The sequence below is a fragment of the Lissotriton vulgaris genome, unplaced genomic scaffold, assembly GCF_964263255.1.
Source record: "Lissotriton vulgaris unplaced genomic scaffold, aLisVul1.2 SCAFFOLD_3321, whole genome shotgun sequence".
Taxonomy (NCBI): Eukaryota; Metazoa; Chordata; class Amphibia; order Caudata; family Salamandridae; genus Lissotriton; species Lissotriton vulgaris.
Window position 1 is genome coordinate 24,205 of NW_028243649.1, and position 17,839 is coordinate 42,043.

Consider the following 17,839-nt stretch of genomic DNA (forward strand, 5'->3'; position numbering starts at 1 on the left):
AAGCGCAACAACAGGTTCACCAGCCACCTGCAGAAAAATCAGTCGCCCAACCTGTCAATGAACCCCAGAGGGGCGTGTCAAACTCCACGACTCACAACTGGCACTCAGGGAGGGGTAGGCAGAGTTGTTTGACGAATAACAAAATACAGGGCCCCCGTGCCGAATTACCACCCGATGCAGTGCCCTTCGTGGTCGTTCTCACAGGAGTCCCCCCCCCCCCCCCCCCCCCCCCCTAGAGGCTGGGAAAAGGGAGGGGTACTCACAGCTAAAAAATAAAACTATGCACTGGCTAGGACAAAACAGGCAACTCCCATATCATATCAATGGAGAGATTATCCATGTCAGGCGTCTCCCCTGGCTGGGCAACAGGGAAAAAAATCTGAATGGTGACCTCATTGTAATAAATTTCAGGGACCCTGAGGCTGTTGGCTTCATACTGAATGGGTACGAGGGTAGCAGGACCAATGCCATAGTCCCATACGATCTAACATACTTCTACCCAAGATCATTGTTGAACCGACCATTCTATCCTGGAGCACAAGCTCCTCCACAGCGCAACATGTTTATCCCATCTAATAATTGCTACACTGGGTATGTCCCGAGACCCATGCCCATTGGGAATGACCTGGGGTGGAACACGATTCATGCTAGGAACTATGGCACGCTTCCGGGGAGGCAGGATCATTCGCAGGGGAATAGGAGAATGGACCGTCTGATTCCATTCACCCCGTTAGAAACTTCCAATAGTTTTAACGTTTTCTCCAACCTCGATGAGTGCGATTGACAGCTGGATAGATCTACCCCCAGGGGACTCACCCTCCTGTCAAGGGAAAATACAGCTGCCCCTCAGGACCAGGTACCCTGCCAAGACTCTAATCAGCTGATGGCAGAGATTACCGTCACAGCCTCAAACGAGGGAATAAGTGGCGAGGACTTAATAGGACCCCCAACAATACAGCTGGCTGAAACTGAGCCCCAAGAAACAACACCCGTATCACTGAATTTGATCTCGTGGAATGTGGCGGGCCTGGGCAGCAAGCTGGATAGTGAGGAATGGGCCTCCTTTACCAATGCTAGAAGCGTATGTCTATTCCAAGAAACCTGGGCAAGAGAGGAGCACACGCGACAGGGCTTTGCAGTCTTCACAAAACCCGCAAAGTGGGGGGGTCGGGGTAGACCATCAGGAGGGCTGGCAACCTGGGTGGCTACCCACCCGGGTTGCAATGCCAAAGCCCTAAACGTAGATTCAGATGACATCCTCGCGGTCCAGATAGAATGGCCTAACTCTCATAAACTCGTAATAGTTAATGTCTATTCAAGACCTGTGCCCACATCAAGGGAGTCGAACACGATTGAAGAACTATCCGTGCTCCGAGTCAAATACCCAGTGAGCTTCCTTACTTGGTGGGAGGTGACCTAAATGTACAATTCGAGCCATTACCAGGCCTTCTTGATGGACCCTCCCTAGAGGAGGATTCAAGGTGGCTGGTACCGGCTACCATGGCCCCCCTCCCCCCCACCGCAAGGGCATGGACCCCTCTCGCCCTGCAGGTAACAGCTCTCACACTCAACCACGGCCTCAGGGCTTGCAATGGCCGCACGAAATCTGACGTCCCAAGTAAATTCACCTATAATAAAACTGGAATCGAATCCAGACTGGACTATGTGTTAGTCCAAATGTCATCTTGGTCACATATAATCGATTTCAAGATAATTGATAGATGGGACAGCGACCACTAGAACTTGAATATGCCATGCCAGGTATTGCGGACGAGGGAATGATACATTTAGGGCCAAAGTCAGGACTGGCCCTTGAGAGCAATAGAAGGAGAGTGAGGTGGGAGAAACTTGCTTCATCTGAGGATAAGCTGCCCAGACTCTACAACAAAATTACCCCAGTTTTGGAAAAGGCAGCTGCCATTGGGGACAAACCCTTGAATGAAGCTATTAGGGCTCTTTTGTGGCAAACGCACGAGGAGCTCATCAATGTAATGGAGGCAGACCTTTTTACTAAGGGGAATGATAGATGCAGCAGGACATGTAAAAAGACCTGGTATAACTCCACGTGCCGCAAGTCAAAACGCGACCTCCTGCTAGCTGTCAAAGCAGGCCGCAGCAGGGAGGAAATACGACTAAGAAGAAGGTCACATAAAAATCTTCTGGCAAATGCAAGGGTGGAGTGGGATGAAGCCCACTGGGAGAAACTCATGAGAGCTCTAGGGAGTAGGGGTTCCGGTAAATTCTGGAGAATTGTGAATCACGGTTCGGAAGATCTTCCCACAGCTATTGAGCCCAATATTGCCCCGAGCTTGTGGGAGACTCATTTTCAGTCCCTTTATGCCCCAGAGGAAGACGACTCGATGCACACCCCATATACCCTTGAGACTCCACTAGAAGGCGAACCATTTACGGTAAAAGAGGTCCGGGCAGCCATTGCAGGGCTCTCGGTGGCCAAAGCCCCTGGCCTTGATGGGATACCTGGAGACCTCTACAAACAGGAGCCGGGGATATGAGCCCCATACCTGATGCTAATATTCAATGCAGTCCTTGGAGGAATGGGGATTCCGGATACTTGGCTGGGAGCAGAGGTGGTCCCTATATTCAAAAAGGGATCCCCTCTGCTCCCGGCCAATTACCGCCCAATCAGCTTGATTGACGTTTCTCAGAAGCTCTTTGTGAGGCTGATTCTAGATAGGCTTCAGAATTGGCTAGTGGAGACCAACACGCTGAGCCCATACCAGGCGGGATTCAGGAGGGGGGTCTCAACGATTGACCAAATACTCAGGCTAAATCTCATATATTGGAAGACAGCGCTGATCGAGGGTGGCACCCTGTACACGGTATTCGTGGATCCGCGTGCCGCCTTCGATCTGGTGCCTAGATCCAAGCTATGGAAGGTCATGCACGACATAGGCACCCCAAAAGACATACTGGCTATCCTCATTAAATTGCATCAAAACAACTTTGCACAAGTCAGGTGCGGAAAAAGTGGTATACTAACTAAAAGATTCCCCGTTCGCAGAGGTGTGAGACAGGGCTGTGTGCTTGCACCGACCCTGTTTTGCCTCTTTGTGAACGGGGTAATTGAGCACCTGGCTAGGATTCCTAACATTGATGCCCCGAAAGTGTGCGGCAGCGGGGTCCCCACAATAATGTTTGCGGATGACACCCTGCTGCTGTCCAAATCCCCTATGGGCATCCAGCGGGTGCTAGATGGGTTCTTGGAATTCTGCGGGGAGAGGGGACTCGAAGTTAACCCGAAGAAAACAAAATTCATGATCTTAAACCCAATGCCGACCAATAGACCTAACCCTAGGCTAGGAGATGTGAGCCTGGAAAGGGTGAAGACGTTTGAGTACCTGGGGATAACCTTGAACCAAAACCTGACCTGGGGGGCGCACCAAGTTAAATCCACTATGAAATTAACCCAGAGGGCGGGTGGCATCCTAAGAATTGCTAGTAAATCATCCTACCGCCCGCTTGGCCCTGCAATACAAATTTACAAAGTGCAGGCCCGTGGGGCAGTTGTCTACGGAGGAGAGCTCTGGGGCCATATACCTTCTCAAAGCCTCCTAACTGCCGAAAACAAGTTCCTTAGGCAGTTAGCAATCCTCCCTCAAAGCACACCACTGCTCCCTTTAAGACTGGACTTGGGCGTAAGGCCAATAACAGAGGAACTCGGCCTCAAACCACTGACCTTTTGGCGCCGCCTGTGGATTAGCCAAGATCTGATAATCTACAGAGCAGAGCTCCAGGACCTGCTACTAACCCCAAAAGCAAGTAACATACCCTGGCTAAGATACATAAAGACCATGTGTGAGTCCCTTGGAATGCCAGGACTATGGACAGACCCGGAAAGAGCCAGCACTAGCATTTCAAGGAAATTTCTTTCAAAAACTTACTACGATTTTATGCTGGCGCGAGTACTTGCGAACGTCCATGCGGGATCACTAACCTCTCATTTCATCCAAAGTAAAGACACTTTTAACATGGAATGCGTCCTGAACGACATCATGCCCCCTCTAACAAGAAAACTGTACTTGCAGTGGAGGTATGGGACTCTACCTTGGAGGTCCTTTACAAAAAGATGGACGAGACAACCCAATACATCGGCATGTCCCGCATGTGATAATTCACAGGAGAATGATGTGCATGTTGTGTTCTTGTGTAGAGCATATCGGAACAGTAGGAAGCATTGGATTGTTCCCCTGCTTAAAAATCTGGGTTTCAGGCGGCTCCAACCGGCATATAGAGTCTTAAAAACTGATCTATCCCCGACAACTGTCTTTGCAATGTCAAAATTTTTAACTGCAATGTGGTTCACACGTACAAGGCTGTTAAAGGCGGCCAGGGAATAATGGTAATAGAGTCCCTTCCCAGCAACTACTACTGTTTTTTAGAAATTTGAATTGATTTTAAAATATGATTGTAATATGATTTTACTGATGTAATATTATGTGTATATCTTTTATGGTCTTGTGACCGAAATAAAGATTTGAAATGGTAATGGTAAAAATACCAGATAAGATAACAATGCGAAAGTGATGAAAATCTGTTAACATAAGCAGGGGGCACCATGGCATACCAGAGATCAGGCAAAACATAAGCAAAAGAGAATCCTTGAAGAGATATCACCTGTAAAGATGAACAGCACCTGTCTGCATTTTACAGCAATCAAACTGTACCAAAGTCATATGTAACATCAAGCTCCTTGTCTTTAATAAAATCCAGATTTTCACTTTACGGGTTAGGCATATCCCTATTTTTATAGTACAGCAATGAGGCGCAAATGATGCTACTTTTTCAGAGCCTGTGCAGAACCTAAGGGGCAGCATCCTTGATTATTCTGAATTAAAAGGCTTCAAGATGGAAGCTATCGACCCATCAGCTGTCTTCAGAATGTCAGAGCGGCTTTAACGGCTGAGTTTGCCCATATCAGTAAATATCAAGCAACAAGGGGCCAAGGAAAGGTTGAAGGAAAGACAGCAGAACTGCCAAATCCTTCCACTCTACTGGAACTTCAGAAACTTCACAAATTGGGATCAAGAAATAAAAATAATGGTAGGATTAAACGCACTAGCCAATCCCCAGCGACAAGGATATTCTTGAGAAGATGGATGGCCTTCATCATGAAATGCTCTTACAGAGCACATCTATAAAGAGATATCAGATTTATTATAGAGCACAAGTCTCTTGACTTCTGATGCACCAGGGAAAGTAAGCTGATGAAACCGTATCGGAGTTATTATTGAATAGATGGCGCTGGCACAATCACTCCTTTCTTGACTAGATCCATCACCTTCTGACCTCCTTGGGAGTTTTCTTTTGGGGAAAAAAAGAGATGCCAAGTGGGGTGTCATCACTAAAAGCGAGAAGGAAAAACATCTATACAATACTCCAGCAATCTACTCAACTCAAGTATTGGCAGTCATTTTTTTCCTCTCTGGGAGAAAACATTATTCACCATATTCTGTGCCCGCCCACCCTTACCTGAGGGAGGGAGAGAGAGACAGAGACGGAGGCTATCTGCCTGTGATCCTGAAGAAGATGCATTGCACTGGTTTTTCTACTGCTTCAAATGGCCACCTCTTCCGAAGAACAATTGACTACGACCACCCCATTTCCCCCCCCCAAAAAAAACCCTACCTGCTGCCACCTTTGAGCCAAGCCAGAAATGCATCATTAAAAGTCATCATACATTGATAATTTGGCGTTTTCAAAGAAAGCAAAAAACGATTTAGAGATTACCTAAACAAACTGATCTCTGAAAAATAGGTGAGCAGATTACTCAATCTGGGAAGGAGGCAGTGTATCTGCAGTCTTGCTATAGCAGTCCATGAGCACAGATTTCTTGCACTCCGCAGTAGGTGTGGTGATAGTATCTCCTGAAACGCACACCGCTCTATAGGCCCATCTCTCAGGGTAATGATATCAATGGCTTGGGGAGGACAAGGTCAGCTCTTGCATATCCCGAAGTCTTATCAGTGGCCCCAGGACAGCTAAAGGTGACCTAGGCAATGCTTCATGGCATGATCAATGCCCTTAGGTCCCTTCTTTGCGCTTAAATGTAACAAGACCTGGTTAGGGTTAGTCTTTAGACTAAGAGGCTTAACTTTAATTTTATGCCTTAAACCGTGGTGTAGATATAAGGTCTTTGTCTAGAGGTTACGATAACCAGTACTTACTGAACCAGGTAACATGTTGAATGGGAAATCAATCCCTAGATTTCGGATGCTGAAATTCGGCAACGCTGAAAAGGGGCTCACCACGGAGGTCTGAGATAATGGAGGATGAGGGAAGGAGAAGAGCTTCAACGGTTTTGGGGCCAGGTATGGTCCGTTAGAAGTCCCTGTCAAAAGAATACTTATCACCCGCCACCCCACTGGTCACTTGGGGAGAGTAGGTTAGTTCCTCATGTATTGTCCAAGTCATTGGCAGACCTCTGACTGCCCAGAGGGAAGAATGAATCCTGTAGCCTTTTGGCACAAGCTCAGGGATGGACCGTAGCCCTAAAGGGTATAGTCTTTGAGGAGGACATGTATATGTGCTTCCACCCAACCTTACCAGAAGATAATGGCCCTTTGGATGTCTGAAAACTCGTTGGTAACGGGCAGCTCTTGCTGCTAAGGCTGTGGGTTTCCTTTACAAGCAACTGGCCACACATCCATAATTGAATGTGAAGTCTGGCAGGGATTTACTGCCAAGAAGACCCCAGGCATTCCAAGGCAGGTTCAAAGGAGTATTTAAGCCTAAATGATTAATCTGCAACAATATCCAGGTCTTGGTCGCTAGATTTGCTAATGAAGTAGTCTGGAGGGTAGCTCCAGAGATTAATCTAGTCAGACATCACCATTACAAACCTTTAAAAAAAAAACAAGATCTGAAAGGATACAACACCTAAGAACCGGGTCTTAGACCACTGTTGACTAAACAGGATACTAACTCTTTTATCTTCTTTAGTTTATTATACACTTAGTTTGCCAGTTGTTAGAATTGGGGGTCTCTAGTTGGCGGTATACACCTTTTACAACTACCTACCATTACAACGCAACTTTTACAACGCATACCATTACAACGCATTGCGCTGGGGGGCGCTCTAGGATAGGGAATAAGTTTAATTTACTATCCAACACCTTCCCTAGTGTCCACGGGGACTGGAGTTGGAATAGTAAATTATACTTACTACTATCCAGCACCTCTAAGCGCTATGCGTTGTAATGGTATGCGTTGTAATGGTCGCGTTGTAATGGTAGGTAGTTGTAATGGTATGCGTTGTAACGTCATACATCCCTAGTTGGCAGAGGTGGGTACCTTTGACCAAATAGGGACCCTTACTTCTAGTCAGGGTAAAGGGGCACACACTGTTGATTATCCCTGCTCACCCCCTCGGTAGCTTGGCATGAGCAGACAGGCTTATCCCCAAGGCAATGCGTAAAGTATTTTGCACCAACACCCACAATAACAGTGTGAAACACCACACAGGTAGTTATCAAAAATAGACTCTTTATCTCAAATTCAGGCAGGACCAAAAATCAACAAGCAAGGCCAACATACACAATAAACTTCTGTTGCAATTGAAAAGGTAAGGGTTCTCTGGTAACCAAACAAAAACGATGTCTGGTAGTGTTTTCTTAACGGATAGTTCACTTGTCTTGCAAAAAGAACACAATCCCAGCAAAAAGGGGGAGGGGGAGAGGGGGCCTCCGTTCCAAATGATAAGGCAGTCTCTGTATCCTGGTATGGCAGTGTGTATGGTAATGCGGTCCGTGACTTTTAAAAACGGGACTCCCAACTTTACGCAAGCCTCATCTGCCTCTCCTATACGCACAGGAAACAGTCCTTGCATGCTGCCGATAGGCTCCTCTCAAGGCCTCCCCACCCTGGGTAGGTAAAACCTGCTCCCTGGCCCCACTCGCAGTCCCCTCTCCCCGCGCCGACTAATAGATTCTAAGCTGCAGGCAGTTTACCTTGGCGTGCGGGGAAGGAGGAGGCCGCCACTGCGTGTGAGCTTCCGGTGGTACAGTTTCCCTGGCGTCTTCGGGTGAACGCAACTCCCTCGAGGGTTGAAGATGAGCGTTGGGCCTTCACAAGCGCTGGGCCAATCCCAGCGCGATGTCGCAGGCGAGCCCCCGCCACGTGACACTTCTCCCGGCGGGGCCCAATCGGAGCGCGGCTCCTTAGTCGAGCCTCCGGGGATGCACCAATGAGGGCGCAGCTTCTCCAGTCGAGCCTCCCGCAATTAGCCAATGACAGCGCGGCCTCCCTGATGACGACAGCGGCCCGGGGCCGATGGCGGTGGGTTTCTCGGGCTGTTCTTTGTCCTGGAAAGCGGCGGTGAATTGTAGACCTGGCGATTCGGGCACAGCAGCCCTCCCCACAGGGTGCAGGTTGCAGGCAGGCCGCCCACGACGTTACCAAGTCACTCGGGGGAATTACTCACGGGGGAGGCCCAGCAATCCCACGGCCGGCGTCAGTTGTGTGCCGATGAGCACACCGATCCTCCCACACTGCAGGCAGTTAGGAATAAAGCACACAGGGCAAATAAAAGACGTTTCTTACAGCGTCTTGGTTTTTCTTGGGAACTTTTTAACCCTGTGTTCCAGGAACAGGAGGCCATCTCTTATCGGGCCCTTGGAGACTCTAAGCATACACAGCAAAGTCTTGGTTGCAAGCAGGTGGGGGAAGCACAGCACACGGCAAAGTCCCTTCTTCTCTCTTTTAGTTGAAGCAGCAAAACAGCAGGTCAGTCCCAGAGCACACAGCAAGGGTAGTCTTCCTTAGTTCCTCCAGCTGTTCTTCTTCCGCAGAGGTTCCTCTTGATTGTAGAAGTCTGATTTTCAAGGGGTCTCTGTCGTACTTTTATACCCTTAAAGTCTTTGTTCTTCATGTGTTGGGGGTTCTGGACCCAGTTCAAACCAGTCCTGGGGGCACTCTGCCAGTGCACAACTTCTTCCTTTGAGACAGGTGGCCAGGGTCCTCAGACGCCCAACAGGAGGTGGAGCCAGTCTTTTGTGGAGGCAGGCAAAGCCCAACTCAGCTACAGGGATTTCCCCACCCACCTCTCTAAATGCAGATGGGCCTATTCAGCATAGAACTACACACCCAGACTCCTGGAGCCAAGACCCCTCACCAGCCCCTGTCACTCCCCACAGTCAGTCAATCCAGAACCAGGCAGAGACACACAGGAAGGTTTGAACAGAGAAACAGCAGCTTTCTAAAAGTGCCATTTCTAAACGCAGGATTTAAAAACCATCTTCACAAAAAGATGTGTTCTTAAAGTCTGAATTCAAGGGTACCAGATTTCATGTCCCCATTTTGTTCCTATGGGCAGATAGGCTGGTATAATGGTACACAGCCTTCCCCATTCTATCCTATGGGCAAGATGGCCTCCCAATAGTGAACAAACGAAATAGGCTGTATTTCACTATTAGGACATGTTACACAGATCAGTACATGTCCTATCTTTCACCTGCACTGCCTCCTGCCCAGGGGGGTACCTTAGGCCTACTATAGGGGTGTTCTATGTGCACAGAAAGGGAAGGGTAGGGCTTGGCAAGTGTGGGCACTTGCCAGGACGGCATGGTAGTTCACAGACTGCACCCAGGCACTGCGGTGGCAGGCCTGAGACACCATTTTAGGGCTACCCATGTGGTGGCACAATCAGTGCTGCAGGCCCACTAGTAGCATTTGTTATCACCAGCCCTGGCACACTTTGTACACTTTACTAGGGACTTGGTGACACAAATAAGGCAATCATGGATAACCAATCATAAAAACAATTTACTCAGGGAGCACTTGCACTTTGACACTGAACAGCAGTGGCAAAGTGCCCAAAGCATCTAAACCAGCAAAAACGAAACCCAGCACAGCATCAAAAATACAGGAGGTAGAGGCAAAAAGATAAGGGGAAACCATGCCAAAGATGCCAGGTCTAACAGTGCTTCGATCAAGGGGCCATCGGTCATCTATCCCTTTGGCAGCGGGTGTTCAACCTGATATACACCTGTGGCCCCGCTATCCTTCCCTTTTTTATTTTGTATCTGGTGTGAGGCTTTTGAGACGATGTACCACCGTCTGCACTTAGCAAGACAAATTTCCCTTAGAACAGTACTGCTGTCTTTGCAGGACTAGAGTGCTAAATCGAGAGCCTCCTGGGAGATTTGGCGTGGACAGTTTTACTGCAACCAGGATGGCTACTTGCATGAGTTATATCATAGCATGCGAGGCTTCTCCGTGTGCTGACAGAGACATGGGGAGACCTGACTCACGAGCCGACCACGCATATGCTCATACAGTACCTACATGTGATGGGCGATGGTTCCCATTTGGTGCACTGGCTGGCACAGGCGCTGAACTATCATTCTCAATTCTCCTCCCAACGACTGAGAGAGAAGTGGACGGCCGACCGGGGTAGTGAATGGACGGACAAACAGTGGGCCGCAGTACTGGCTGGCGCAAGGAACATTCCTCGCAAGGCGAGATTTAAGATCATCCAATATTACATTATACACCGTGCATATTTATCCCCGGACAAACTGAACCGCTACTTTGGCCTCACCTCTTCAGCATGCCCCAGGTGCGGACTCCTGAACTCGGACCTGCTACACGCACTCTGGAGTTGCACTCACCTCACCATGTACTGGTCGGCGGTCACTGACACGTTAGCGACGGCCACGGGCGATACCCTCCCCAAGACGTGGGAAGTATGCCTGCTGGGACTCTACAAAAGAACCAAGCAGACCAAACTACAGGCACGTTTCTGGGACCTGGGGCTCATTACGGCTAAGCGACTCATCACGAAACGCTGGAAGAATAATGCCCCCCCCCCCCCCCCGCGACCTGCAGACTGGCGTCGCTCATTTGACAACTGGGCTTGCGCAGAGAGCGTGACTTTACACAGTGAAGAGACGGCGGGCCTTCGTATGTACCCGATTGCCCAAGAGTGGGACACTACCCTGACTGCATACCATCGGGCTTGCACCCAGGCTGGTATTACGTGACCGCCTCGACACGGAGCGGTGAGAGACAAGTCGTCCTCCGCCCCAGCATGACGCTCCCCCTCCCCAACCGTTGGGGTAACGCCCAACAAAGTCTACTTGCTATCATTCCCTCCCACCGCCTTGCGGCCGCAGCAACCCTCAATCCACGGCCACTCCCGCCCCCACACAGTCCATATATGGCGTCACAAACGCCGTTAGGGTCACTGATACACTACTGTACACGCTAACACTAGTCCGATTGTTGTTGAAGTGTTTTCCCTCCTCTTTTCGTTATTTCCCTATTGTTTCTCTTGGTTGGCAGTTAGCTTGTTTCTGCTGTGCTCACGATGATGTTAATTTTCCCCGCCCCGTTTACCCTTTCTACAATGTTTATTGAATACTGCCACGATCACAAGACTTTAGCCTAGTGACCCATATGGTAATGTGGCATATGATTCCTGTCTTTGACTTCATCCGTGTCAACCAGGGAACGCAGCCTAGGACAAACGTTGTTCTGTAGTAGGGGATCTCTGTGTATAGTCATAATCTAGTGAATAGTCCCGCCCATGTGCGCGGACCCCGGAGCAATCAAAAAATAATCTCTTAAGCTGTCAAAACATGCAGACCTGCATAGACACTTAAGAGAGAATTTAAAGACAGATAATGCAGCCTATATCCACAGGCTACACTGTCCAATACTTCAACTGGAAATTCCACCAAAAACCACAAGAGCACAGCCTGTCCAGGGTTTTCCACAGAGAAAAACCTTGCTTTGAACAGCAAAACCCTCTGGAATGATAGAGAGGAAGGAGTGGACAGACAAGCCACATAGGCTGCCATTATGTGGCTCAAAACAGGATACTGTGCCTTTAAGAGAACTTCCCAGAAGCCTCACAGTATCCCAGAATGCAGTGCAGGTCCCTTTCACCTTCAGTTCTTTTTTCCGGCTCCTGCTAGCAGGACCCTGGAGCATTAGCTCTTCTTTTCTGAGCTTTTTCTATACTATTTTTGTGATATTTTTGGATTTTTGTAGCTTCACTCGACGTCTTTGGACTTTATCTGTATTCTGCTGTAGTTTTTTGGCAGAATTTCTGCAATCTTTTTGTCTTTAGACTATTTCTAGTCTGACATGTGCTTTGTCTGCAGCTGAACTGAAGGCCAAAGCTGAAGCTCATAGGGTTTGTACTCTGTGCTTGCCTGTGTCTTTGGACACCTGTCTTCTCTGTACCTTCTTTTCTAGGGGGCTTCGGCTTCCAGGTTTCAAACAGAGGAGTTTGAAGGCATCTTCAGCCTCTGGGTGAGGTGAGGGTAGGTCCTCAACCGAGTCCCATGCTGTAATCTCTGGGGTTATCCCCAGTAAGGGCACGTCTGAGCTATGACGCGGTTCCAGTCGGCACGTGGAGTGCCTGGACGTCATGGAGTGCCTCGACGTCGACGCCATGGAGTGCCTCGACGTCGACGCCATGGAGTGCCTCGACGTCGACGCCATGGAGTGCCTCGACGTCGACGCCATGGAGTGCCTCGACGTCGACGCCATGGAGTGCCTCGACGTCGACGCCATGGAGTACCTCGACGTCGACGTCCTGGAGTACCTCGACGTCGACGTCCTGGAGTACCTCGACGTCGACGTCCTGGAGTACCTCGACGTCGACGTCCTGGAGTACCTCGACGTCGACGTCCTGGAGTACCTCGACGTCGACGTCCTGGAGTACCTCGACGTCGACGTCATGGAGTACCTCGACGTCGACGTCATGGATTACCTCGACGTCGACGTCATGGATTACCTCGACCTCGACGTCATGGATTACCTCGACGTCGACGTCATGGATTACCTCGACGTCGACGTCATGGAGTACCTCGACATCGACGTCATGAAGTGCCTCGACGTCATGAGGTGCCTCGACGTCATGAAGGGCCTCGAGCATGGGGTGTCTCGACGTCGACGTCATGGAGTGTCTCGACGTCGACGTCATGGAGTGTGTCGACGTCATGGAGTGTCTCGACGTCGACGTCATGGAGTGTCTCGACGTCGACGTCATGGAGTGTCTCGACGTCGACGTCATGGAGTGTCTCGACGTCATGGAGTGTCTCGACGTCGACGTCATGGAGTGTCTCGACGTCATGGAGTGTCTCTATGTCATGGAGTACCTCGACGTCATGGGGTTCCCCGACGTCATGGGGTGCCTCGACGTCATGGAGCGGTGATGCTCGACGTCATGGAGCGGTGATGCTCGACGTCATGGAGCGGTGATGCTCGACGTCATGGAGCGGTGATGCTCGACGTCATGGAGCAGGGATGCTCGACGTCATGGGGCAGGGATGCTCGACGTCATGGGACAGTGAGGCTAGACGTCATGGAGCGGTGAGGCTCAACGTCATGGAGCAGTGATGCTCCTTTTGGGGCATTGGTCACTTGGGCTCTGCCCTCTTCCGTTGGGTCAGGACGTCACCGTTGGGGATGGCTCGGCGTTTCCTTGGTTGACACCTAGTGACATTTTGACGTCTGAGTGTTGGTTGTCATAGAGACAGTCACTGTCTTAGTGATGGTGACGTGGTAGTGAGGTCGGCGTCATGGGTTACAGCCGCAGAGTACTGCCGGCTCTTGACGCCTGGGTCTGGTTCCAGGCCTCGCTCCTTGGTGAGCCTCCCGTCGTAGAGGGGACTTTGTGTTCCCGGCACCTTCCACTCACGACGCAGAGCAGTTGATCAGCGTCGAGGAACCCTTCTGATGGGGAGTTTGTGGTTACTCACCACGTGTACACGAGGGACGTTTGTCCTTTTGCTTAGTTTTGAGTGCTTGCATGCCTGCACGTCTGCTAGGTCGCCTCCTGCTCAACCACTACTGGTGAGACCACCGGGGATGTTTCAGAATCCCCTCGGTTCCCTCTTCCGTCCACCCCCCCAGGGGCCTTTTGCCCCTCAGTCTGCGAACCTCCGTGCCTTGATGCCAGGGATGCGTCTGCCATGAGTACGGGGAGTCCCTCTCCGACTCTTTACTGGTTGGCGGGTCTTACCTTTCGTCCACTACCGCCTGGCAGGAGGTTCTGGCTCCGACCGTGCTCCTGACTTGGTGGCAGGGGTGGCGGCATGTAGGCCTCGCACTGTGGCCCGCGGTTGTTGGACCGCTGTTGTGAGATCCCTCTGTGGGGGGGTTTTCTTCACCGATTTGTGGTTCCTCTGCCGAGAGACAGGAGGGAAGCCTTACAAGAGGTGGTCTAGTGGGCCTGATAGTTTCGGATCTAGGCATCGGTGTCGGAGCGAAGTTTTTCTCTCCTGCCGACCCCCAGGTATTGTGGGTTTGTCCTACATTGCCATACTTTTATTTGCCTGACGTCTCGGCAGCCTGCAGCTCAGCAGTGTGCTTCTACTCTCCCGTTCTTTGGGCAACCCTTGGGTTGCCATGAGAGTAGTGAGTGGCCCGCATGAAGTCTGAATCGGAGACTTTTGGACGGCTGTAGGTTTGGGGCATGGAGAACGGCCTGAGGCCTTCTGCCCTTTCTAGCGGCGTTTTTCCTCCCAGGATTTGCCGGTGGTCCCGGGCCGCCATTTGATGCTTTACAAGTATATTGTGCGCATACGCGGGAGAGCTTGTGGCTCCTCGGCGAACAAAGGCCGGCTGGGTCTAAGTCAGTCTTCGGTTCATCGGCTCTCCTCCAGCACTTCCTCCGGTCGGCTCGCGGTTTCAGCGGTGCGAGCTCTAAGCAGAGGCCGTTATCCTGTCTAGGACAAGGGCGATAGAGGACGTACCTCTGTCTCAAAAGAGGAGAGGTCTGTACTCCCGGTTCTTCTGGTTCGTGAGAAGGACAGGAACGAGTTCCGGCCCATTCTGGATTTGCGATAAGCAAACAAGTGGATTCGCAGTAGAGGAGTTTCGCATGCTGTCGTTGCATCAGGTTTATGCTCTGCTGCAACAGGGAGATTGGCTTGGTGCCATAGATCTACGGGATGCATACTCCCATGTGCTCATTGCACACAGGAAGTTCCTGCGATTCCAGGTCTGCGCCCATCATTATCAGTACACAGTACTGCCAGTCGGGCTGAAGTCTGCGCCCAGACTATTCTCGAAGTGCATGGCAGTGGTAGCTGCACGCCTGTGGAAAAACAAGGTGGCTTCTCTAACCGTGCCTGGACGATTGGTTGATCAGGGCCTCCTCCTTCTCGGAAGCTCAGGCGCACTTCAGGAGGACGTGCGTTCTCTGGAACGAGCTGGGGTTGCACATCAACATGTCCGAGTCTGTCCCCATTCCGGTCCAGTGCATACAGTACTTGGGAGCCTCCATCAATACGCTGTCAGCAAGCGTGTCTCCTTCGGTGGAGAGTCGATTATCTCCCCTTGGGAAGGCTCAGGCTCTTGTGACCGCCCCATCTACGGTAGTGGAGACGGTGTCTTCTCTACTGGGGTCGGTGGCCTCTTGTATGTTCCTCACGCCACACCCACGGCTGCTCATGAGACCTTTGCAGGAGTGCTTGGAGGATCAGTGGGATTAGAGGAAAGGATCCTTGGGCGATAAGATACGACTGTCTCTGCGTGCTCTTCAGTCTCTGAAGTGGTAGTGTTCAGCGGAGAATCTCCTAAGAGGGGTTCCCTTTCACAAGGACATTTCCACACGGACTGTCGTGACGGATGCGTCTCCCCACGGCTGGGGGGCGCTTTCCGGAGACTTGCAGATACAAGGAAGGTGGTCCCCGATGGAGTCCACGTATCACATCATTTTCTGGGAACTCAGAGCTGTTCCCTTGGCATTGAAGGCGTTTCTTCCGTCCTTCCAGACCAACTCTCTGCTTGTACAGACGGACAATTTGACCACAATGTATTACCTCAACAAGCAGGGGGGTTCGAGATCGCGCACTCTGTCGCAGGAGGCGCGGGCGATCTGGCGGCTGACTCTAACGGCTGCCCATCTGCCAGGTGTGCAGAATGCTCGGGCAGACGTGCTGAGCAGACTGATTCAGGAAAGCCATGAGTGGGTCATAAACTACGAAGTACTAGGAGAAGTCTTCGGCGAATGCCGAGACTTCGCCTCCAGGTACTGCCTGTGGGGAAGCTGGGGAATGCGTTCTGGATTAACTGGTCGAACAGCTTTCTGTACGCTTTTCCACCCTTTCCCTCGATTCCGGCGGTGTTCATCAAGCTGTCCCAGTCCAGGGCGCGGATGATCCTGATTGCCCCGGAATGGCCCAGACAGTGGTGGTTCACGGACCTGCTTCACCGGTCTCTCCGTCCTCTCATACGGAGGCCTTGCAGGCCGGACCTTCTCGCAAAGTTCAGGGGGCAGACGTTGCACCCCAACCTTTCGTCTTTGAGTTTGGCTGCATGGCTCCTGAGATAGTGTGATATGGCCATTTGAATCTACCAGAAGTTTGTATGGACATACTGAAGGAGGCTAAGCATCCTTCCACTAGGACTTCTTCTGCTTAATAGTGAAAGAAGTTTTTGCATCTGGTGCAAGTCCAAGGACCATGCCCTGTCGACGTGTAAGGAAGATGTCTTCCTTCTGTATCTTCTACGCCTGGCGCAGTCGGGCCTTAATGTCTACTCCATTACGGTTCATATTGCTGCGCTGACTGCCTACAGGAAATGCCCTTCAGACTTCCTTCTTCCAGATCCCTGTGATCAAAGATTTTTTGGAAGGCTGGAAGAAAGCATTCCCTCCTGTCTGGCTTCCTTCGCCTTCATGGGAATTGAATGTGGTGCTGTCCAGATTGATGTAGGAGCCTTTTGAACCTATTCATAGGGCTTCGTTGCAGCATCTGTCCTGGAAGGCGGCGTTCCTTGTGGCCATCACATCAGCCCGCAGGGGGAGTGGTATTCAGGCGTTGTGTTGCCAAGTATTTCATGCTGCTGAGGTTGTTACGCATACTCACCCTAAATGTCTTCCTAAGGTTCTTTCTGGTTTTCATGTCAATCAGACAATAACTTTGCCTACGTTTGTTCAGAATCCGGCATCTCCAGCGGGAAGGTCCCTACATTCCCTGGATGTTAGGAGGGTGTTGGAATTTTATCTGGCTAAAACCAGAGATATTCGTGGTTCAGATCAATTGTTTGACAATTATGAATCAGTCTGGACCGGTTTTGCTACCTCAAAACAGTCCATCTCTAGGTGGATTGTGTCCTGTACACTATTGTGTTACCAACAGACTAATACGACCTTAGGAGGTAAACCTAAGGCTCATTCCACCAGGGGCAAAGCTGCCGCGACTGCTTTGCTGCTTAATGTTCCGATTGCAGAAATCTGCATGGCCGCCACTTGGAAGACGGTCCATACCTTGGCTTAGCATTACTGTCTGGACACTGATACCAGGGCAGATGCTCAGGTTGGGCAGGCTTCGCTGCGAAATTTGTTCGCACAATAGTGGTGTTATTTCTCGTTTCTCCACCGCCGCTTTGGTGTGGGGAAGGGCTTGCCATTCTATTCACTAGATTATGACTATACACAGAGATCCCCTACTACAGAAGGAGTAGTTTCTGTCCTGTAACTCCAGTTCTGTAGTAGGGGTATCTCTGTTATAGTCATAAGCGCCCGCCCTCCTCCCCGGTGGAGAGAGATATTCATGTAAGGAATGCTACAGGTCTGGCATGTTACGCCTTCAAAAAGAACTGAAGGTGAAATGGACCTGCACTGCATTCTGGGATACTGTGAGGCTTCTGGGAAGTTCTCTTAAAGGCACAGTATCCTGTTTTGAGCCATATAATGGCAGCCTATGGGGCTTGTCTGTCCACTTCTTCCTCTCTATCATTCCAGAGGGTTTTGCTGTTCAAAGCAAGGTTTTTCTCTGTGGAAAACCCTGGACAGGCTGTGCTGTTGTGGTTTTTGGTGGAATTTCCAGTTGAAGTATTGGACAGTGTAGCCTGTGGATAT

General features: G+C 50.5%; 1 protein-coding gene across 1 annotated transcript in view; it reads left to right on the forward strand.

The window, feature by feature from the left end:
• Positions 1–3,994: 3,994 nt before the first annotated feature.
• The window catches only part of SBDS (SBDS ribosome maturation factor), a 103,978-nt gene continuing 90,133 nt past the window's right edge, over positions 3,995–17,839 (forward strand). Inside the window, exon 1 of the mRNA XM_086948646.1 lies at positions 3,995–4,051. Coding sequence (XP_086804772.1) covers positions 3,995–4,051 — 57 coding nt within the window. The remainder of the gene's footprint in view (positions 4,052–17,839) is intronic.